The sequence below is a fragment of the Saccopteryx bilineata genome, chromosome 7, assembly GCF_036850765.1.
Source record: "Saccopteryx bilineata isolate mSacBil1 chromosome 7, mSacBil1_pri_phased_curated, whole genome shotgun sequence".
Taxonomy (NCBI): Eukaryota; Metazoa; Chordata; class Mammalia; order Chiroptera; family Emballonuridae; genus Saccopteryx; species Saccopteryx bilineata.
In genome coordinates, this window is record NC_089496.1 from 112,991,669 (window position 1) to 113,014,361 (window position 22,693).

Below are 22,693 nucleotides of genomic sequence, written 5' to 3' on the forward strand. Positions count from 1 at the left end.
GAAGCCACCCGCATTCCTAAGACATAAGCCATAGAGGTGGGAGCACACGGGGCACTGGGACCATGCTCCTCAGGACTCGCTGAGCCTACGTCTGTGTACAGGACGGGAGCCAGGCTCACATGTGCTCTGTGAACAGGTGGGTTTGGATTACTAATGATGGCAACACACAGACGTTGATCACTCAGGACCCTGAATTAATGACAATCCAGTTCACGTTGTTAGAAATTGAGATGGTAAAAGCTCCCTTATTTAAAAAGAACGCTTACCCTTTATATTGGTTGTGACATGGCTCACGAATCCAAGATGTGAAAGTTTTTAAGTACTAGTCAATCCTTGTCCTTAAGAAAGCAGTTTTTAGTAAAATAGGTTTGTCTATATTTCCACTATTTTGACCAAAAAGTTTTAACAATTCAGTGTTTAACTGGATTTGCACAGTGTATTTGGGTAACTTTTTCCATCTTTCCTTTAAATCGTGTTTCCCACCAAGTAGAAAGCCAGCCTTCAGCACCTTGGAGGAGCTGAGCAGCAGGTAAGGGCCACAGGTGGCTGTTGCACATCTAGGTGGCTTCCTGGAGGTGGTGTCAGCTGCTCGGGCTCCCCGTTCCTGTGGGGCTTGGGGAGCTGCTCAGGGGTGCTTGAGCAGGCACTCACGAGTTAACTCGTGTTTGCACCTGCGTTCACTATTTCAGTTTTTGAAACCCAGGGTAACAGGATTATTGTATTTGTGACTCTACCCTGAGGATCGAAGTCCACCGTTCTGTGTTCTCATGCAGACTCCCTTTTCTTCCCACTCCTCCAGGCGTGAGACCGCCACATCAAAGGTACGGTAAACAGAAACAATCAGTGTCTAGCTGTCTAAACTTGGACTTTCTTCTAACCGCTCGCAGTTTGAACATGTTATCAAGGGTATAGTAAAATCTTTCTTCATCATGTTCAGTGCAACTAGAACATGTAAAGTGTGTGTTTCAAAGGAAAGCTCAGCGAAACCAGATATATTTGCAAACCATGTTGCTGTATCATTACACGTATACCACACCAAAAAAAACTAAAATATATAATATATATAAAATATATGGACCAGCTATATACAAAGTTTCATTTAAACCCATTATTTATAAATAAAGTATACTCAAGTTTAGATTGTTTCACTTTCATACTCAGTTATGAAAAAATAGCCGGTAACATGAGAGAACTTCTGCATAAAATTGCCGGTCAATGTGTTAAAAAGGCCCCTAGTAATTTCTTTGGTCTTTCCCAGTAGGGTGGTTTCCAGTTAAGCCTTTTCTCTTCCCACCAGGTAAAAATCTTGTGGCTCTGACTTGGATTCAGTCCTTGTTTGTATTCTTGCTTTATGAAATGCCATTATTTTAGAACTTTCCCCTTTGCTGCTATTGAAAATGAGAGACATCGTGCCTGTTTCTGAACGTTGTCTGTGGACTGTGTTGCTGAGGACGCTGCACTCCCGTTTAGTGTCTCAGAAGTTCTAGGCTGGTGACCTGGTCGTGGTAAACACGTTTGACTTCTGTGTGTGCCCAGCACGCATGTTTTTACCTGAGCCTCTATAAACCAGTACAAGACCAGACTGTCTGATTTTAAAGTGCCCACAAGTCACCAATGACTGCCCTGCCCACTCTTCCTGCGTAAGGCCACGCAGCCGAGGTCATGACCCAGGTCTCGGGTCCTGCCTGCCTTCCCAGCCTTCAGTGTGGTCTGACTCAGTGTGAGTTGGTGCTGCCCGTGTCAACCTGCCTGGTAGCATGTGAAGCTGTGGTTATCACATACATGCCTGCCTTCTTCTCCCACTCCACCCTGTCCCCAACCTCCCCTCTCCACAGCTAGCTCCATTTCTGGCATACTCACACCTGTTTCTCTTTGCACAAAAGAGATGGGTACATCTTTAGGGACTTTTTACATAACAGTGTACCAAATTTTCTGAAACTACTTTGTTCACCAGTCTGCACTTGGGACTCAGTGGGTTCATCTTGGTGGCAACTGGGGCAGGTCACCTGATGCCAGAGGTCCCTGTCAAAGATGGACTGCTCCCAGGGCTAGGTAGTCCCCCCGGCCGTGACACTGAACAAGGAGCAGAGGACCAAGCCATTTCCCAGGAAGACACACGTGCTGCCTCAGGACCTCAGACTAGAGAGGACCTGACAGGGCAGGGCAGCTGCTGTCCGGCCAGCTGTCCCCCAGTGAGAAGGCTGTATCATTGACCACTCCCAAGGTAATTGTTGCAATATCAACAAAGATTTTAAAAGATGGAAATGTTATTTTAACACAACTGCACTTGGTGTGGAAAAGGAAAAACACAATAGAAACAGTACTCCAGAAAGGCAGCCCCTCAACAGCACACCGTAGAGAAAAAAGGACTCAGACAGGGGAATACGCCAGGTTTAATCAAAAAGCTTTTACGATGTTTAAACCACATAAATACAGTCATCTCTGCAGGGTTTGGCAAAAATTAATTTTTTCCATTTCCAGTCTTTTTAAAGTAGACACAACAGATTTGCTCAGAATGAAGGTGAGTCTCAGCACGCAAAAACACACGGTGATGAGCCTATCTATACTCCGCGATCTAGAAGGGAGTGAGGAAGGTACTTCTGCATCACCTGTTTGGTTCCGTCGGCCACCAGGCTGCCACAGGACACAGGCCAGCATCTGCGCCGCACGGGCCGCGGTGTGCCCCGGACTCACACCCCCGACTCGGAACTAGCCATGAGGCGTCCCATACAGGATTCCTACAGTGTGTGAATGTAAGGCCACATGTTTACTTGTGGTAAATCCTCTACGGAGTCATTTTAATAATGTTCATTCTTTTGACATAGGGAGAATTTTAATTAAAGTTACAGACAGTTCAAATACTACATACATCATGACTAGCGTGGTAAAATTATTTATACTCAGCTATTTATAGTATCAAAGAAAACTGACCACCACGTTATTCCAATAGGTATTAGTGACATGCTCACGATTGACCCCACAGGTACGGCTGGTTCTAGGTTGGCGTGGCTTCAGTGTCCACTCTGTCCACTCATCTCACTAAATCAGGCACGCAGCATTTACAGAACAGCTCAAGAGAGCGGACAGCCACCGAGGACCAGGACAGCCTCAGCGAGCCCGCTGCGAGTTCCACACGAAGCCCACTCCTCTGTGAAAAGCGATCGAGTCCACGTCAGAAGGTGGTGGTGGAGGTGGTCAGACGCCGCCCGATATAGATCCTGAGCAGAAAAGCAGTGGGCGGCGCATGAGTGTGAGCCCAGGACTCCACGGCGAGGGCAGGCGCAAACTCTGCATCCCTGGTGCCAGCTCAGACCGGCTGTGACAGACCATCTGCATGAGGATCTCGTGTTCTCTCCCCACCAGTGTGCGCTCTGCGGTCACCTCCCCTGGAAAGTCCCTATGTTGTGCCCACAGTGCGGCGCCCTCAAGACCCGCACAGAGGACTCAGCAACCTACTTGTCTGCTACAGCCAAGGGCTGCAAGAGCCCTTTCTGTTTTTAAGCTGACCCAGCAAGGGCCTGCTGGGGAAAGTCACTGCACAGGGTCAGACCCCTGCCTCACAGACGCGACGGTGGAGGAGGGTAGGACTCCTGGAAGAGGGGACAGAATGCAGGACCCAGGCAGGCCATGGCCAATGGCAAGGAGGGGCCTGGGTACATCGCCACCCTGACAGTGTCAGGGAGCCACATGGAGTCTGGGTTTGAGCCGGCAGGAAGGATGCAGGGCAGCCACCAGGCGGAGTGAGCTGCAGGCACTCGCCCTGGAGTGAAGGCCCTGCCCCTCCAATTCCGGAGCACTAGTTCTGGAGAAAGGCCCAGAAATCACTCCAGACACCCTGGGGAAGTCTGACCCTGGAAAGCACTGGGCACAGTCAATCTGGACAGTGACGTTGAGGAGCCTGTCCCATAGGCAGAACTGTGGCCTGGGTCAGAGGTCAGGGAAAGTGACCCCACTCTGACCTCACACAGGATTTCTGGGTTCTTGGAAATGGCTCTGAACTCCCATCCCCCTCACCTCAGACACAAGCCCTCCTCCCTGAGGCACCAGCCCCAGTCAGAGCCGTCTTGCTGACTAGTCTGCAGTAAGCTGCAGCCACAGGCCACCGTCAGCCCCTGGACAGAGGCTGGGCTGAGCCAGAGGAGTGCAGCCCAGCTTCCCCAGATCCCTGCCAGGGCACCTCAGCACTGTCTGGGCCGAAGGGCCTTGGGACCCGTGGCTGAATCATGTTTTCAGTATCATCAGTACAAGAAGCCAGAGAATGGGTCCCTGCTGAGGGGACTGCCAGAGGCCAGGTGCCAGCACCTCTGCAGTACTAGGGTGGGCACAGTGGGCACTGAGCAGGGACCAGTTGTCTGCACCTGAACACAGCACAGGTCAAGTGGCCAGCACAAGCCCCACCATGTGCCCTGGCCAGGGCTGCGGGGTCACGGTCGCATCTGTCTCCTGACCTGGACAGCGATCACATGGCCATGTTTGCTTACACAGTTACATAAGCTCTGACTTATGACCCACTCTCTCAGTAAAACACTCAAAGCGAGCCGCTGAGACCTAGACCCATGTGAGCAGGTCGTGCGGACACTTACCCCAACCCAATGGCCAGCAGGTGCGAGAGCAACAGAGACGGAAGGAAGACTTTGAGGAACTCGGCCGAAAAGACACCCCCCTTCTTCATGACACTCGTGTTCCTCATGCTGAGGGTGGCCGCACGCTTGGGGTGCCTGAACAGGAACTCCCTGCAGAGGGAAGAGCTGTGAGCTCGCTGGTGCGCGCCATGTCAAACATTTCATGACGTTCAAAACAGACTCACTTGGGGGGGATGTTTTCTGGCCGGCTTGACCAGTCCCATATCCAGTCTGAATTTTTCTTTAGGATGCTTTCGACTTCTTTCCTTCTCTCCATGTAATCTTCCTCAGACTAGGAGAGAGTGGGTGTGAGCGCAGGTGAACCACGGCCCCCCACCCGGCCTCAGACAGGAGGCCACACCAATCCTGAGGGCAGGCCCCAGCAGAAGGCGGGCCATGGGCCACATCTTGCAGCTTCCTTTATGGAGCGACCAACCACCGTGGTGGAACCCCTGGGAGGCTCTGGTGGCACTGCCAGCTGCAAACACTGTGACGTGAGGACACACCGACAGCAGTGCTGGTCACAACCGAGGACAGAACTCGGGCCCAAGCAGGGCTCAGGAGTGGCCAGTGCAGGGCAGACCGTGAGAGAAAGCCAAACTCAGACCCAGACCTGTGAGTCCAGTTCATTTTAAAAATTAAACAACAATATGCTAATTAAAAGGGACTTTTAATAAGATAGGTGTTTTACATTTTAAAAATTCTGTACCTGAGCATAAAGTTCCTTTTCAACATCCCCCCCCCCCAAATGTTAACATTTTAGAAATACTCAGAATGCAGTACCAAGGCCAACCAAACACCTGGGTGTACCACAGCTGGGTGGGGGCCTATGTCTGGGGCCAACCGCCTGGCCAGCCCTGCAAGCCTTTGGTGTCGGGCAAAGCCTGGGGCACAAAGGCTCCCATCCTGGGGGAGACCAGGCTAGGAGGAAGAGGACCCAGTGCTGCAGGAAGAGCCCCCAAGAGGACAGTGCCTGTGTGTGGCCCTGACCCCAGGTGTTGGACGGTGTGAGGGGAGTGCTGGCTCCTCCAGGCAGATCTGCTCTACGAGGACCGCCCTGCATCAGCCCTCACCACAAAGCAGGGACCTCGGCCGAAATGCCCAGCCTGGGAGCTCCTGCCTCCACCCCACCCGCACCAGTCAGTGTGGCCTAAAGCCAGTTTCTGGAAGCAACTGGGCTTCCAGTGAGGAAGGCCTGCCCAGCATTTCAACCACAATGACCGAGGGGCCGGAGCAGCCTGTATAATACAAGCTCTCTGGTCAATATTAAAATCCACTCGTGGCCCAAACTACAGCCAAGATGACAGCCACCATCCAGTAATGGCCCCCAGGTACCTGCCCACTGACCACTCCCACACTTGCCCGGCCACAGGCACATGAGGCCCAGCCCGGTGCCTGCCCTGTGTCCTCAAGCCTGTACCTCCTCCAATCTGCTCAGCGTGAGCCCAGGTGTTGGGAGATCTCTCATCCCGCCCACATTCCCAAAAAGGCACCAGACACCCTCAAAGCCAGACATCTCTCCGCAGCACCACCCAGACGGACCGCAGGAACAGGTCACGCTGCGCACCCACCCCGGCCCACCTGAGAGCTGTTCTTCTCTCCTGTGCTGTGGCTGTCCGACTCGGATGCCCGGTTCGGATCCTGCGGGGTCTGCGAGCGAGGCGGGCTGGGAAACGGGAGAGTCGGGAAGACAGACCCTGTGAACATTCCCTCAGGCCACACGAGGCCCCGCGGGCAGGGCCAGACCCGTCTACACCTTCTCAGCTGAGCTCAAGCGTCTCCTGTCGTCCTGGGGGCACTCAGGGTGGCCAGAGGGGGTAGGCTCTGCCACCCACTGGCTTTGAGGGCCTGAACAACGCCTGACCTTTTGTCTCAGGCTCAGCTACGCTGCCTTGATTCACTGGCTGTGCCGAGGACAGTGGCTCGTGACAGCTACTCAAAGGGACGGTGTCCACCCCTCCCTGCATCATGCTGCCTCCTCCAACAAGAAGGCAAGGGGCCACCGAGGGAACGGGCACCACTATGGAGCCTGCTGGCACGGCAGCACCAGGACAATCCCACGCCCGCACCTACCTGTCGCAGTGAGAACTCTTGGAGCTGCTCCGTCCGGACTCGTGCTGAGCATCCAGCAGGATCTTCTCCATGTCACCATTGTACATAGACACTGAGGCCGGCACGCTGCCCCCGTGCCCGTTACTGCTGAAGTGCAGTTCTACCCAGGAGCCTGCGGGCACAGAACAAGGGCCATGCTGGAACCCGTCCCATCCGGCGTCAGGTCCTGACCCACGCCTCCACTCCGGGAGCCTAGGACGGACCAACCAGGGCCTGCGGCACAGCCGCCTCCCCACCCCCACCCCCACCCCCACCCCCAGGAACCCAGGCCCGCCCCCAGGGAGTCCACATGTCCTGAGGGGCTTTACACCCAACCTAGAAGACAATGGGTATCAACACATGCTTAAGGTTATAAAAATTGTCAAGTTTTAAACTCTTCAATTATTCCCACAGCAGCCGCTGTGGAATATTGACCCTAAGGCACGTACTGACCCTAAGGTCCCACAAACGTCTCTTATGCGTGCCGCTTTGTGCTTGACTTACATCAGGACTCAACAAAGGTGACTTCTAAGTTATTTTTAATTTGATTGACTTTTAGAGAGACAAAAACATCCATCTGTTCCTGTATGTGCCCTGGCCAGGGTCAAACCCTCAACCTCTACTTATCAGGACTACCCTCCAACTGATCTACCCGGCCAGGGCGCAACCACACTTGATCCCTCAAGTCATTGAGCCGTGTCCTCAGAGGGTGATTCCAGACAGACGGGTTTTATAGGCTTTATAGAGAAGTGTATGTTAGCACTGGGCCATCTGCTATCAAAATGCAACACAAGAGCAGGTCCCGCCCCCCCCCCCCCCCCAGATCCCTCAAGTGAAACAGTTACTTAAACTGAGGCTTTGTGACTTAAGGCCAGTGTTTGGAGTTAACTGGATGAATCCACTCCAGTGCAATAGCTGAGCCAGTACACTGGTGCAGGAACGGCACGCAGGGCTGTGCCCCCGGGGGAGACTGGGCAGAAGCGGCCTCAGGACACGGGGACATGATAGGCGAGCCAGCAAGCTGAGGAGGGGCTGCTGGTTTAGCCCGTGTATGTCAGGAGTTTGACAGGTGGGAGAGCGCTGACAGGTGGACACAATTCCGGCGTGTCCCACAAAAGGATAAGAGCCCCGGACAAAGCTGACCTGCAAGGTCTGCCAGGTGGTCCCACTCAGCTCAGCCTAGACATCCAGTGTGAGGGCAGAGGCTGGGAGGGCCACCAAGTACGCCCCAGGGAGTCCCAAGTGGGCTCATCCGTGCGGCTGCTGCCCCCAGAACCCTGCAGGATGGCCGTCATGTACCCACGGTGACACGTGTAGCCTGCACCCAGTGTGGGCAGCTCTAACACTTCCGTAAACTTTCTCTACACTTCATGGTGTCCATGTGCTCGTCTCCACTGGAGACACTCATGTGGGAGTTACTGGGCTGAAAGGTGGTGGCTGCCAGGCTCCCCGGGCAGAGCACTGCTGCGCCTTCCCGGCCCGGTCAGCTCTGTCTTTCCACTCAGCCCTGGAGAGCTTGGGGGGGCATCCTGTATGGGTTACTTTGCATTTCTGACTTTTAACAAGGTTGAACATGTTTCCATGGCTACTTACCATTTGGATAGCATCTTTTAATTGTATTTTTATTGACTGATTTGAGAGAGAGAGAAACATCGATTTGTTCCACTCATTCATGCATTCATTGGTTGATTTTTCCTAAATATTTTATTTATTGATTTTTAGAGAGAGAGGAGTGAGAGAGAGAGAGAGAAGAGGGAGGAGCAAGAAGCATCAACTCCCATATGTGCCTTGACCAGGCAAGGCCAAGGTTTCAAACCGGCGACCTCAGTGTTCCAGGTCGTCGCTTTATCCCACTGCACCACCACAGGTCAGGCTCATTGGTTGATTCTTGTATGTGCCCTGACTGGGGATCAAACCCACAACCCTGGCACATCAGGATGATGCTCCAACTAATTGAGATACCTAAACAGGGTCTGCATAGCATCTTTTTTAACTAGCCGTTCAAAACTGACTCTTTTCTATCAAGTTGTCCGTCTTTTTCTAGAGTAGTTCAGTCTTCAAGACATCAGCCTTTCTGCATCTGAACATGTCACACCGGGTAGTCTTTTCCCTCAATGTCTGTTGATGAACATGAACTTGATTTTAATTTGATCTCTTTCTAACCTGAGGTGAAGATAGCCTGCAGTATCCTTCTCAAGAGGCTGCACTGACACGCATTCAGAGCTGGGTTCAGTGACTCTGTATGCAATCTGCGTGTGGGATCTGACCCCGGTTATTAGGGTTTCCACTCCCTGACCGGCGGCCTCGGCTTCTGCTCGGTGCTGCTTCCCGTCGGCATCAGGCTGGCACGCACAGCAGGTCTCTGGGCCCCGGACAGCTCCATTTTCAGCCCTAATTCTGTGCGTCTGCAGCACGTCTGTTTGTGGAGAGCGCTGTGGCGGCACACGACCGGGCACAGAAGGCCAGAGGGAAGGGGGACCACAGGAGACAGAGGTTCACAATCTAGGAGACCTGGTTCTATTCCAGATACCCTCTCTCGGAGGTGAGGAGACAGAGCAGCCTGCCCAGACCAGGGCAGCCACACTGGGCACAGTGAGGGGAGGAGCCCCGAGGCCCTCCCACCCTGCAGGGCATCTCCTCTCAGAGCTCTAACCCTCAGGGCCTCTACCCTGAGAAAAAAGCAAATCAGAACCCAGGAATAAATGAGGACCTGCAGTTGTACGTAAGCCTCCCAGTTCAGTAACAAAATGATCGCTTGCGTTTTCATCCTTGCTCGCCTCTCAACTGCACCGTGGGCACACGGCACGCCAGACACAGGCAGCAGCCAGCGTGTCCTGCAGCCCACGCCACTTGGCCTCCGTGTGCGAGGAGAGGCCACAGAGACACCCCACAACACTCCCGAAAGGCACATCTGACTGCACCTTCGCCAAGGCTGCTGGCTGACATCCACCAAGTACTTTGATGTCCACTCCAAGCAGCACTATAAAAACTCTAGCCTCGGAGTCCTTCCTTCACCAGCCCTCCTCACCTCCCCAGGACTCAAGGTGGACACTCTGCCAACTAGCAAGCCAGCGCTGGCCCCGTGGCTTGAAACAGTATGCAGGCCGCACACTGGGCTCAGCTCCATTTCTCTAGGTTTAATCGGTCATTTGGATTCGGGGCCTGGCTCAGCTTACTGGACCAAGCTGAAGTGCGGCCAGGACCACTTACAGCATCTGACGTGAACAGAGCCTCTGACACGTGTAGTGGTTTCCACACCAATAACCATTTCTCCAACTCCAACCAGCTGTCCAACAGCTCACATCCATGTCACCACACCTCCAGCTGCTGTCAGCTCCCACAAGTTCACGGGCTTGCTTCCACAGGACTGCCCCCACATCAGGCGCCAGCCACATGTCTGCTAGGCAGACCACAAATCAAGGGTTCCTAGAAGACCCCTCTCACTCACCGAGCAACTTACGGAACAGGAGAACACTTGACTGTGTCCACTCACTTATCAGAAAGGATACAACTCAGGAACAGCCGACTGGAAGGGCCGCACAGGGCCCTCTACCTCCCCTCCAGTTCAAAGGTTTTCTAACTCAAGCTTCCACCCCCGCCCTCCCTGGAGGAGGTGGGAGCTTGGTATCTCCCCTCTGATCACATAATCGTATACCTGCATCCTGAGGCTGTCCAGGGCCTCAGTGAGTCATCTCAGGAGCAGACCCATGTTCCACAGGAGCTCCCTAGAGAATGGGCTCTTTATCAACAGCAAATTTATAAAGAAATCCAAGGGCTTCAGAGCTCTGTGCCAGCAACCAGAGGCAACACTAACAATTTTAAAAGTGAAATATAACTGACATGTAACAGATTAGTTTCAGGCCTGTGTGTTTGTTGTCTCCAGAGCCAACTCAAGGCTCTGTGGAGACAAGCACAGACTTTTTAGAATCATTTCAACAGAAGTCCTAAAAATCCTTGAGAAGAATAAAAGAAAACCCATTTTGGGCTGTGTGCAGCAAAAGCTTTGGGTCCGAAAGCTGTATTCCAAGGAATACTTTAGCGCAGGGCAGGAGTTTCAGTATTAACCTGCAACAACTGCACTAGAACACTTCCTGGGAAATAACAAGAACGTGCTATGAATGTACTTACATCTCGCAAGGAAAATAGGATTACAGTTGCTGCAGAACCTTAGAAAACTTCCTCAGTCACAAGCTACTAAATAACTGAGAACTCTGGAAAAAAACAGGTGTCATGGCTGATCAAGGGAAGCCCTCATTCCTAGCTGCACGGGTCCTCACCTGCTTGTAATTCAGGCTAGCTAGTAAGGCACAGGTGGTCAATCTCTGAACCAGGTGAATGAGATGATATGCCTAACAGCTCCAACCTCTACTGGGACAGACCCCAGGGAATGGAGCCCCGTGCCCTCTACATGTCCCGGGTGCCCCTAAGGCCACACCACAGCCCACCACACCCTGCAAATTCTGCTTTTTGGAGTGCGTGCCTCCTCTCCCCATCCTGTGCAAACACCAATACAAAATGTCACCTCCCTCCTGCAGTTCAGCCCTTGTACCTACGGAGAAAAAGGCAAGCAAAGTATCTTGGCAGTCCACGCTCACTAGAGTGGGTGGGGGGTGGGGGTGGGTGCAGGGTGGTGAAAGGGGAACATCTGGTCCCAGCACTGCAAGCAGAGAGGGAAGCACGGCTGCCCAGTGCGGGTTTGGCTCCTCGGGCCCCGTCAGAGGTAAACAAACAAGAGGGAACCAAATCAGAGCTGAGCACAGGCAAGAGCGCAGGGTTCACATTTCCAGCGCAGCTGCCCCCGCCATGGCTCCTCCCACGGGCTGGAGTGGCGAGTGCCCCGCTGCACGTACACGGAGAGAAGGGCCCAAAGCCTCCTCACCGAGAGTTTCCACTCACTGGGTAACCACCTTTTTATAGAATACACAAAACAGAAAAACTAATCTTTTCATTCGTGACCTGGCGATTTCGCATTGCCGGTGACTCAGCACAATGACCCGGAGGGAGCCCTGAGCCCCTGCGGGGGTACTCGGAACCTTCCAGACCAGATCGGAACCAGTAAGTGACACTATTACCAATTAAGTGGTACGATCATTAGATCAAGGGACGGTTTTAAGACAAAGTTTATAGAACACCCTCCCACCCCGATCCGTTGTGAGGAAAGACAAGATTCATCCCTCAACCTAGTTGAAAAAATATAGGCAACTTCAAGTTTTAAAATGACACCCTTTTTAAAACGCGGCTGTAGTTTTCAAGAACGTTATACATTGCACGGCACTAATTAAGCTCATTAACATCACCAGAATATAAGGCTTTTACATTTGACTCTCGAAGGTTCGAACAGTCCTCTGCAAGCTTATATCGTGGTAGTTTCGCTTAGTGAACCCCCTGCTGCAGAGAGCACGAAGGCCGACGGCCCCCCAGCCCCTCCTCCCGCTCCCGGGACGGACCTCCCGGTGCCACCCCTCGGCTGCGTGAGTTAGCCCCGTGGGCCCCGAGCCCGGGGGACAGGGCTGCAAACCGGAGCTGCCGGCGCCGCCGCTCCGGCTCCTGTTTCTGAGCCCACGCGTCACTTCGAAGCTCTGTCCCCGAACGCCCCCCCCCAGGACCCCCGGCGCGGACGGGACGTGAACCGAGGACAGCTTGCTTGCCGACCGGCGCCACGTTCCAACCGCGGAGCAGAGCTGCCAACGGACCCGCCTCCCCTCCCCTCTCCTCCTCGAGCGCGTCCTCCCTGCACCTCAGGCGGCACCGGCGGGTCCCACCCGGAGCCCGTGCGACGCGGCGGCCCGAACCACGAACCCGCGGATGGAGCGCGCGCGGCCTCGGGGGAGCCCACCCGTGTCCTGACCCGCTCCGGGTAGCCGCCCCCGGCGCCGCGCAGAACCCCCACCGCGGCCCCCGGCTCACCCTGCAGGCTCTCCTCCTGCAGTCCGGGGCTCCCGCTCTGCGACATGGCGCCAGGGGCGGGCGGGCAGGCGGGCGCGGCGGGTCCGGGCTGGGGTCGGGGTCGCGGCCGAGCCGGCTGGGTGTCGGGCGCCCGGAAGTGGACGAGAGCGGTACGACGAGAGCGGGATCCGCAGCGGCGTCAGCCCAGGGCCCCGACTGACGGACGCGCACGGGGGACGCGCCGCAGATAAACGCCCAGCGAGCGGCGGCGTCGCCCATTGGCCACGGGGAGGCCTGCGCGTGCGCGGGGGCGTGGGGAGCGCGGGGCGCGTGCGGCGCGTGCAGCGCGTGCGCGGGGTGGGGTCAGAGGCGCCGGTGAGGCTCGGAGTGCGAGTGCGCGGTTAGAATGCGAAAAGCGGGCTGCGCGAGCGTGGGGCGGGGTCTGACGAGCAGGATTCGCGTACGTAGGCGCGCGGCGGGGGCGGGTGGAGACCGTGGAGGGGCGGGGCTAACCGCGGTGGACGTGGCCAGGACCCCGCTGCTCTAACCTGGCTCAGCCTGGCCCCCGGTGTGTCCTGCAGGCGGAGCGAGCGGAGCTGTGCGTCCTCCTGGGGGTCGTGCGCCAAGTGCAAGTGTGCAGGGCCGTCTGTCCTGTTGCCCCAGGGACTGCTGTCCTTCCCTCAAACACAATGGGCAGCGAAGGAGAGAATAATCGGGATCCCCCTGGGGCTTGCTGGTGGCCGGCCTGTCGACCAGACTGGGTCATCTGTGAAGACAGAGCTGCGACACACCCGGAGCCACCAGCCCAGGAGGCCAGCCCCTCACCTGCAGGAACCAGCGAGGAGGCAGACTGTTCCCGAAAGGGGACGCGGTCTTTAGCCGGTAGTGGGTGGGTTCTTGGCTCCCTGCAGGAAAGGTTTCACTACAGAGCCCGGCTGATTTTTTTTTTTTTTAAACTTACTCGTCACTTTTATTTATTCATTTTTTTAGGGAGGACAGGGAGAGACAGAGAGAGAAGGGGGATTGGAGCTGGAAGCATCAACTCCCATATGTGCCTTGACCAGGCAAGCCCAGGGTTCAAACCGGCGACCTCAGCATTTTCAGGTCGACGCTTTATCCACTGTGCCACCACAGGTCAGGTGAGCCCCGCTGATTTTGAGGGCTCGTTTGTGACAGCTGCGGACAGTGAGAGGAGGAAGGCCTAGAACAGAAGAAGCCACAGGAGAGTCTAAGGCAGACTCCCTGGAGGCTCCCTGGGCTCCTTAGAAACATAATGGGGAGGAAATGAACCCACACTGGGAAGTCTGAGAAGAGGGGGCCTTGGAGACACGTGCAGGGGGTCAGCCCCTGATGAGCTGCCACTGCCCACTGCTCCCCTGATTGCAGGTCTGGTGGGGACCCTTCTAGTTTAGGAGATGCAGGCCTGTCGGGGCTGGGGAGAGGGAGAGGGAAGGGGAAGGGGAGGGCCTGCCCCTGGGAGGGAACAGCACATGCTGCCTCCTCCGTTTTGAGGGTTTTTCAAAACTGGGAGATTAGGGGAGGATTTCAACTGAAGATTCATCAGCTTTTTCTGAGCGTGCCCTTCCGTGGTCGTGGTCTCTACTGATTAGTTGGTGCCGGGTCATTAGTCGCTGTAGGTCCTGGCCTGGCCGCCCACCTGGTTTTGCCGCTTTTCTGAGCCTGGAGCTAAAATGCAACTGAGGCCTAGACGTCATCTCTAGGGAGGTGACCCTCTGTGTCTGGCTGTAAACAGCTCAGCTAGGTTGTTCAGCTGTCTGCCTCAGTGTCCCCGTTCTACCTGCCAAGGAATTTTCCCAGCTTCTTACTATCCTGTCTCAACACCAGTGTCTGTAGCAGCTGGAAGCCCCACAACAACCCCTGTGACAATCAGCCCCAAATGCCCAGGACTTGATCTGTAACTGACAGCTTCCCTAGTTTGTCCCTGCTTCCAGCTTAAGACCCACCAGAGAAGCCAGAACACTTCCTGGCCCATCTCAAGGTTCCTTACCCAGGCTCCACGGGACCCTAGCCTCCGTCATAAGGAGGTAAAAAATCTCAGAAATGAGTGGACCCTGAGGGGTCAGGCTCAGGCCGTGTTGTGGGTGAGTTCTGCCAAACCCTCAAGGCAAGGACTTTCCGGTTCTTTCCAGGCTGAGGTCAAATGGTGCAGTCCTACCAGTTCATTCTGTGAGGTTGGTACACCCCCGATACTAACATCAGACCATGGTACCACGTAGTAAGAAATAGAACATTGGACTAAAAATCATTTAATATGCATTTATGGCATAAACACACCAAAAATAAACACAGTGGGCTGGGAAAAGGGGGGTAGGGAGGGTTCTATGTTTATAAATCAGTACATAGGGGACGTTCATTAATTTTTTTCCTGCTCAGCACCTGCAGCCCTGCTCCCTGCCTGCCTTTCTGACTTTGTCTATAGAAACGTAAATACCAGATGGAGCTCCTACCCTCCCTCCCAGCCTTGGACTGGGAGCAGCACTCAGACCCAGGGAGCGCTGCTGCAGCAGTGGGCTCCAGCAGGGTTTCTGTTTCATGCAGTGGTCCAGACCCCCGGCCTATGTGCATCTAGTTCCCACTGTCCTGGCTCTGAAGCCACCCCTTGTTCCTGCCTCTATCCCACGGCGAGAACTGGACACCACCCTTCCTTTCTCACAGCAATTCTGCAAGCCCTCCAGTAACCTTCAATAAATTTCTTTTCTGCTTGCATCAGCCCAGCCGGTTTCTGTGACACTGACGGCTAAGGCACCCCCTGGTCGAGAGAACTCACTTGAAGCCCACCGTCAACACTGCATTCAGTGGTGAAACGCTAGTGATAGTCCCCTTCAGTCAGTAATGTGCTGAGTGCCTGACATCAGCACTGTCCTGGGGATCTCAGGCAATGTGGTAGAAATGAACATTTTAAAACACTGGGAAGGAAGAGGCCAGACGGCCGATCCTGGCCCCTCCACATCCCCACGGGGTTCTATGAAGGCAGGTCTGGCATTGGACAGGTGTGCAGTGGGTATCTGTTAATTAGATTGATGAACTGCCACAAGATTGTTTACTTAGACAATTAAAGATGATCAATGGAGAAAGTCTTCGAAGAAGTAGGAATTTAAGGTCAGCACCTACGAATGGGTAGCCTCCTTGAACGCCAGCGACCACCAGCCCTTGAAGGGATGCGTCTCATTCGTAGTGCCAACAACAACCATTATCTGAGCATAAACTTAATAAGAAATGTTTGAGAAACAAAGAAAAAATTTAAACTTGGCAGGAAGACAGAAAAGACATGACTAATGACAGTAAAAATAATAGCATATGGATTGTGAAAGAGAAGCCACAGGCCCAAAATGGCGTCACTCATGCTAAAAGCCCAGCAAACCTGGACCTTAAGACCCGATCTACTCGGAGCTTCAGGTCTCCCAGGAACCACCTAATCTTAATCAGCCAGTCTGGAATTTTCTCATCAAGCCCCAGGCAGGTTATCTGTCACGTGGGCCCTCTCCATTTACCCCCCCACACACACACACACACACCCCATAGGAAGAAGAGGCAATCTGCATAAAACCCCTCCTCCCTTTTCTTGTCCTCGAAAGGTGTCCTGTTCAAAATAAGCTCTCAAGACAAAGGCCCCCACCGGCTCTTCCTGTGGGAGCACTCACACACCTTCCCCTTCCCCTGGTTCTTCCCCAGCAGGTGCGCATCACTCAAAAGAAAGAAGGGGCCCTGGCTGGTTGGCTCAGCGGTAGAGTGTTGGCCTGGCGTGTAGAGGTCCCGAGTTCAATTCCCGGCCAGGGCACACAGGAGAAGCGCCCATCTGCTTCTCCACCCCTCCCCCTCTCCTTCCTCTCTGTCTCTCTCTTCCCCTCCCGCAGCGAGGCTTCATTGGAGCAAAGATGGCCCAGGTGCTGGGGATGGCTCCTTGGCCTCTGCCCCAGGCGCTGGAGTGGCTCTGGTTACAACAGAGTGATGCCCCGGAGGGGCAGAGCATCGCCCCCTGGTGGGCATGCTGGGTGGATCCCGGTCGGGCGCATGCGGGAGTCTGACTGTCTCTCCCCGATTCCAGCTTCAGAAAAATACAAAAAGGAAGGAAGGAAGGAAGGAAGGAAGGAGGGAGGGAGGGAGGGAGGGAGGGAGGGAGGGAGGGAGGGAGGGAAGGAAGGAAGGAAGGAAGGAAGGAGGGAAGAAAAGAAAGGAAAGAAAGGTCCCCAGGGGACTTGTGATCAGGAGAACAACAGGCAGAGACAGCTTTTCTGGGCTGACTCTCTGGACCTGTCTCCAAGCTCCTCTTTTCTTTTTTTTTTTCATTTTTCATTTTTCTGAAGCTGGAAACAGGGAGAGACAGTCAGACAGACTCCCCCGCATGCGCCCGACCGGGATCCACCCGGCACGCCCACCAGGGGCGATGCTCTGCCCACCAGGGGGCGATGCTCTGCCCATCCTGGGCGTCGCCATGTTGCGACCAGAGCCACTCTGGCGCCTGAGGCAGAGGCCACAGAGCCTTCCCCAGCGCCCGGGCCATCTTTGCTCCAATGGAGCCTCGGCTGCGGGAGGGGAAGAGAGAGACAGAGAAGAAAGCGCGGCGGAGGGGTGGAGAAGCAAATGGGCGCTTCTCCTGTGTGCCCTGGCCGGGAATCGAACCCGGGTCCTCCGCACGCTAGGCCGACACTCTATCGCTGAGCCAACCAGCCAGGGCTGCTCCTCTTTTCTCTGACTGCCCAGTGAGCCAATGGCAGACCCCCGCCTTGGCTCATTAATTTCCCCGTAACATTTCCAGAGAGCCTCACCTAGTCTCTCCTGTTGCTGCTTCTATCCTAGGCACCCTCCTTGTTTCACTGTCCCCAGCTTGAGTAAACGTATTCTCAAAATCACCTGGACTCATGTTGCATAATATTTCCTACACGAAGAATCCACACACTACCTCCTCAGGGCCCAGGTCCTTCCCAGCAACAAAAGAACAAAGGCCAAACTGAAATGGTAAACTTAACAGAAGGCGCTTGGCTGAGGGACAGGGAGCAGGGCAGGGGTTGTCTAGGGTCTGCTTGTAGTCACCTGGAAAGGCGAGCAGCAAGCAGTAGACAGGAGGTATTGATCTAAGTGGGCGTTGGCAGCCAGGCCACAGCCTGGGGACCACAGGTGACAGTGGCCCAGCATTGCCAGAGCCCCCAAGGCCCTGCAGAGGCAGCCCAAGGTGACAATCCTCCTAGATCACCTCCCATCCCCACAGTGCGTGCATGGGCAGCTAAGACCTACCCTGCAGGCACCCAGGAGGCCCAGGCTGGTCTGGGAAGGCGGGCGTGCAGGCACAGAAGCAGCCTTCCTGGGGGGTGTTGTAAAGTACTGTTCCACGGGCTTAGGTAGAGACACCAAGTCCAAATGAATTTTAAGGAGTTTTATTAAAAGGAGATTTAATAATATGCCAGCCACATATGACTAACACGGGGCATAGCTGACCCAAATCATGCACCTCGACTGCTATAGCCTTGAGGCAGGTTATATATCTTTGATCACACACAGGTTGGGGGAGGGGTGGAGGAGGGGGAGAGATGCAATTCATTAGCAAGCTTATAACATTCATCTATAGGATTTATAAAAATATTTCTACACATTAAAACTTACAAGGTAATATGATAGCGGAAAATGTTGTCTTACATATAAAAAGGTATTTCTAAATTTTCTAGTGTTCATTTGCCATCCCTTTGTCTAGAGGTCTATACATTGATTACACGTTTTCAGGAGGGGAGGAGGAGCCTGCATGGCACCAGGGAATAAGCATCCACGAAGGGCCCATTAAAGAAGAAGAAGAGGAGAGGAAAAGATTCACTTAATCTCTCCCTCCCCTCCCCACACCTGGCTAGGTGTTTACCCTGTTTCCCACAGAGGTGGGAGAGGAGGAATCTATATCTCCCTAGCATAAAATCTCTTCACAGTACAACGCTGTTGTCTATCCTGAGGTGGTGCAAATCACACATCACACACAAGTATAAAAATCATATTCACAAAATCTCTCTGTATGTTTAGCTCAAATTATAAAACACCTTTTAAGCTTCCTAGGAAAAAGTCTACACAGTATGCCTCTGCAAGCCAGAAAAAAACCCCTTTCCTCTCCTAAAATATTAATATTAATTTTTCCATTCTTTGGTATCTTACCACAGGGGCAGCCCCAAGCTGGAGGAGGGTTTGATGGTCACACTGACCAGGTCACAAGAACTACGGCCCAGAGAACTGAACACAACATCTTCATCTTCGCTGATCTAGAAGTGATGAGGAAAGTCTCCTGTGTGGGCCCCCCCCCAACCAGGCACCTCCACCCCCCCCTTATCCCCCCCCCCCCAACCCTGGGGCAGGAACAGTTTCCTTGGGGACAGGAATAACCTCAGCCATTTGTTTCCTGGTGATGCAAGGCTGTGTGAATGAGTGGGTGGAGACATTATTCAAATGAACAGGACTCCTGGCTATTGTCCCACCTCCGCCTGAGGGTGGGTGGGATGAACAGACCCGCAGTGACTGTTTTCCACCTTCCCAGAGACTTAGTCCCGGCCAGACTCCATCCTGGGGAGCCCTGCTGGCCGATCATGCTGTCCTGTCTCCCTTTCTTTTCCAGGAAAACAGGAACTTTTCTGCGAGTTCCCAGTGATAGCTGTACTCTGCCTGGGCTATTTTTAGGAGCCGGTGTGGTGAAATATTTAGAATGGTCAACAAACTGCTCCCAACTGCGTCTCCTGTTTGTTCCATTTTGTTCCGGTTCGTGTCCCCGCTGGTGAAGGAACAGGACACCCCCCTCCCCCCAACGAAAGGGTGTCTGTTAAGAGCCAGGTCTGCACGTGCCCGGGATGTTCAAAACAGGAAGCAGCTCCCGCACAGGGGCTGTGCCAGAGCCTGGACAGCCGTTCCCACTGCTGCCCCCGTGCACGGAGGCCGGAGCTTGTTTGTCCTTCTATGTGAAGCAGTAGCTCAGAACAGCCTGTGTGTACTCACCAGCACCATGGCACGGGACCACACGCGGAGCAAACACTGTCATGCGACTGGTCACATGGTAGCTGTGGGGAATAGGGAAGCAGGTCTGGAGCCAGCAGGCAGCTCGGTGGCTCTGGGCAGCAGCTTAAGGTCCCAGAGCTCACCTGCCTTGCTGGAGTCACTATGGGGGGCGGGGGTGGGGGGCTTGCTTGGGGAAGAGAGAGGCTGGAGAGGCCCTGGGAGGGGCTGAGCTGGTTCTGAAACACCCAGAGCGCAGGCCTGATGAGCTCCCAGCCCCTGGCCTCCTGCCCAACTCTGCAGCTGCCCGGGGAGCAGCCAGGCAGGGTCCTGCTGTCACCTGAACGGGCCATGCATCCTCCTGTCCCGAAGGGAGGGAGCTGCAGGTAGCAAGTGGACGGACTGAGGCTCCTGATCCTGGAAGGAGGAAACTGAAGCCCAGAGGGGGCCAGTGATCAGTTGTGATAGCTGGTCTCCCCTCCTGTCCTTTCACTAAAAGGAGAGGGGAAATAAATAAGTAAATAAATAAATAGGAGGGGCAGTGATGAGCTTGGAGTCCAGGGACGCTGGTTCAGCTCTGGTGATCGGGACAGTGCCAGTCTGAACAGCCTGGGGTTGGGGGGCCACTGGCTGGGGAAGTTGAGGCTGCAGCTGTCGTCAGATCAGGATCCAAAGGGCCAGAGCTGGTCTGGTCCCAGAGAGGCCAATGCCCACCCATTGCACTATGATGTGCTCCTTCATGGAAGTCCCTGACCACACTCAGGATGGCAAAACTCGGACTCAAAGCGCTGAGACACCACCGCCCCAGAGCCCCCATTCTGCGTGGCCAGCCCCGCCTCCTGTCCCGCCCCAGAGCCCCCACCCTGCTTAGCCAGCCCCGCCTCCTGTCCCGGGAGAATGACGGGCCTCTGGGAGGCACTGGTGGGAAGGGTGGGGGCAGGTCAGTCTTTGCAGGAATGCCTCCATGAAGTTACTGAACAGGAGAGGAGGGAATGTGGATGGGCTGTCCCAGGTGACGAGGGGTGGTCACACTCCATGCTCCTGGTTAGGTGAGCGGTCGCGTGGAACGCACACCCACGTGCAGGCTGGACTGACTTTTAGGCACCCCGGGACGGGGCAGGCTGTGGGGGGTGGGGGGGTTTGCCCAGTGGATGCATGAGGGACAGTGGTTGTGTGGACCAGAGCCCGGGACAGGGAAGGCTGCTAATGATCTGAGCCCTGGGTCCCAGGGTGGAGTGACACACACAGGCAGCACAAGGCGGTGTCAGGGTCCCCCATGTGCCTCCAAAGCAAGGGCCAGGAGTCCTACAAGGACCACATCCTTTCTGTTTTTCCCCAAGGCCCACGCTCTTTAGCTCCAGGCAGGGCTCAGATCCACGTTTACAGTCCCCTGAGAGGGTGAAAATCGGCACTAGTTTGCACCTTGGTCTGGGTCCATTCTCAGGACCGAGGTGGGGCAGCTGGTCAGGAAAGAACTTTTCTGCCCAGTAGACAGTGCTGAGGGCTGGGCAGGCCAGGACCAGGGAGGGAGCCTTTCCTTCCGGCCACTAACAGGAGCTGGGCTTGGGTGAGGGCAGGGCTCGCCCCACTGCGGCTCCTCCTTTTCCAGTTCAGTCCTGGCCTCGCCTTTAACAAACAGGCCCGCTGGGATCCACCATCTGTCCTCCCTCCCTCACGCTCTCTGGCCCAACACCCCTGATGGAGGGCGGGACAGACTTATGTCTGTCTGCACAGCTCTCTCCTCCATCCCTCCTTCCTTCCCATGTCTGCTTCCACCTCCCCAACTAAGATCTTAATTTATTCATCTTCCGTTTTCCCTTTGCCCGACCTTCCAGAAACACTGCCAGAGGCAGCTGCAGGCTCCGTCCTCTCCCAGCATCTCTGCCCCTGACTTTGGCCTGTGCACTCACTGGGCCACCACGTCCATGGATGTCTGTGTCCCAGCCTAACGGTGCGCCCTGCTAACCGCTCCTGCACAGGGTGCCCTGCTGGGTGCTTCACCCAGCTTCTAGACCATTTCACTCCTCAGCATTAATGCCTCATGAGGAAGGAAGGACAGCAGCTGCCCGGAGGGCTCCCACCCCCTTAGCACCAGCTTCTGGGGAGAAAGGTGACCCTGCTGTGCTTGCTCTAGTCTTCCCTGGGGAGGGAGCTCCCGCCCCCACGCAGGTGACCCTTCTGGTCCCCTGGAATCTGCTGCGGAGACTCTCAGGGATTGGAGTCCCCTTCACCCGCTGGCCTGGCCCGACTCTGGGAGAAGCTGGCGTGTCCCTGGGCCAGGACGCACTCTGCTGAAGCCTTCGGGTCTCTCCCAGCCCAAGGCCTTTGGAAGGAGCTGTGGGGGAGACTGCAGGTGAATCCTCCCAGCTACACCCCTGAATGGGGCAAGGCAGCGGGCTGGACACCTGCCTGAACGGAACAAAGGACAAGGAGATGCAGAGACGGGGAGACGGAGAGAGACAGTTCTGTTACAGGGGGAGCGGCGAGGGGGGTCTGTAGAAAAATGGCCAAGTCTGACCTGTGGTGGCACAGTGGATAAAGCGTCGACCTGGAAATGCTGAGGTCGCTGGTTCGAAACCCTAGGCTTGCCTGGTCAAGGCACATATGGGAGTTGATGCTTCTAGCTCCTCCCCCCTTCTCTCTCTCTGTCTCTCCTCTCTCTCTCTGTCTCTCCCTCTCCTCTCTAAAATGAATAAATTAAAAAAATTTTTTTTTTAAAAAAAAGAAAAATGGCCAAGAGATTAAACTGCAGCCTCCAGACGAGTCTTTGGTGTGGACTTTGGAACACCAAGTTCTGCGGGGGCAGAACACTGCCCAGCAAGCACTACGATTGTTTATAGGAAGCAGCTGATCCCTGTAGCCATTTTCCTACATGCCTGGGGGTCACTGGGTGGCCATCTTTCTCTGTACCTGCATCCACTGTAGACTAATTTGACCCAGGCTCTGCTAATTTGCTTGATGAACAAGACACGAATAAATACGATGAGGCCGCAGAGATCTGGGCTCTCAGTCCTAGAGGCTGGGAGTCCCCTGGACCCATCTTTTCCGTATGTTGTGTCTTGTGTGTGTTTTTTCTTAAGTCCGGCAGCGCCTTCCTCTCATGCATGTCCCCGGCTGAG

At 54.8% G+C, this 22,693-nt stretch overlaps 1 protein-coding gene across 2 annotated transcripts; it reads right to left on the reverse strand.

Annotated features, from left to right (window-relative positions):
• Nucleotides 1-2,376: 2,376 nt before the first annotated feature.
• Nucleotides 2,377-18,860, reverse strand: BNIP3 (BCL2 interacting protein 3). Of its 2 annotated transcripts, none has more exons than XM_066238766.1 (6): nucleotides 18,750-18,860; nucleotides 6,696-6,846; nucleotides 6,204-6,288; nucleotides 4,808-4,914; nucleotides 4,584-4,733; nucleotides 2,377-3,218 (listed from the first exon to the last, which is right to left on the reverse strand). In XM_066238766.1, the coding sequence occupies exons 2-6, from the start codon at nucleotides 6,779-6,781 to the stop codon at nucleotides 3,173-3,175; spliced, it is 474 nt and encodes a 157-aa protein (XP_066094863.1). In that variant the 5' UTR covers nucleotides 6,782-6,846; nucleotides 18,750-18,860; the 3' UTR covers nucleotides 2,377-3,172. The 2 variants fall into 2 exon arrangements, with proteins under 2 accessions (XP_066094863.1, XP_066094862.1); XM_066238765.1 differs by lacking the exon at nucleotides 18,750-18,860 and adding an exon at nucleotides 12,621-12,830.
• Between the last annotated feature and the right edge of the window lie 3,833 nt (nucleotides 18,861-22,693).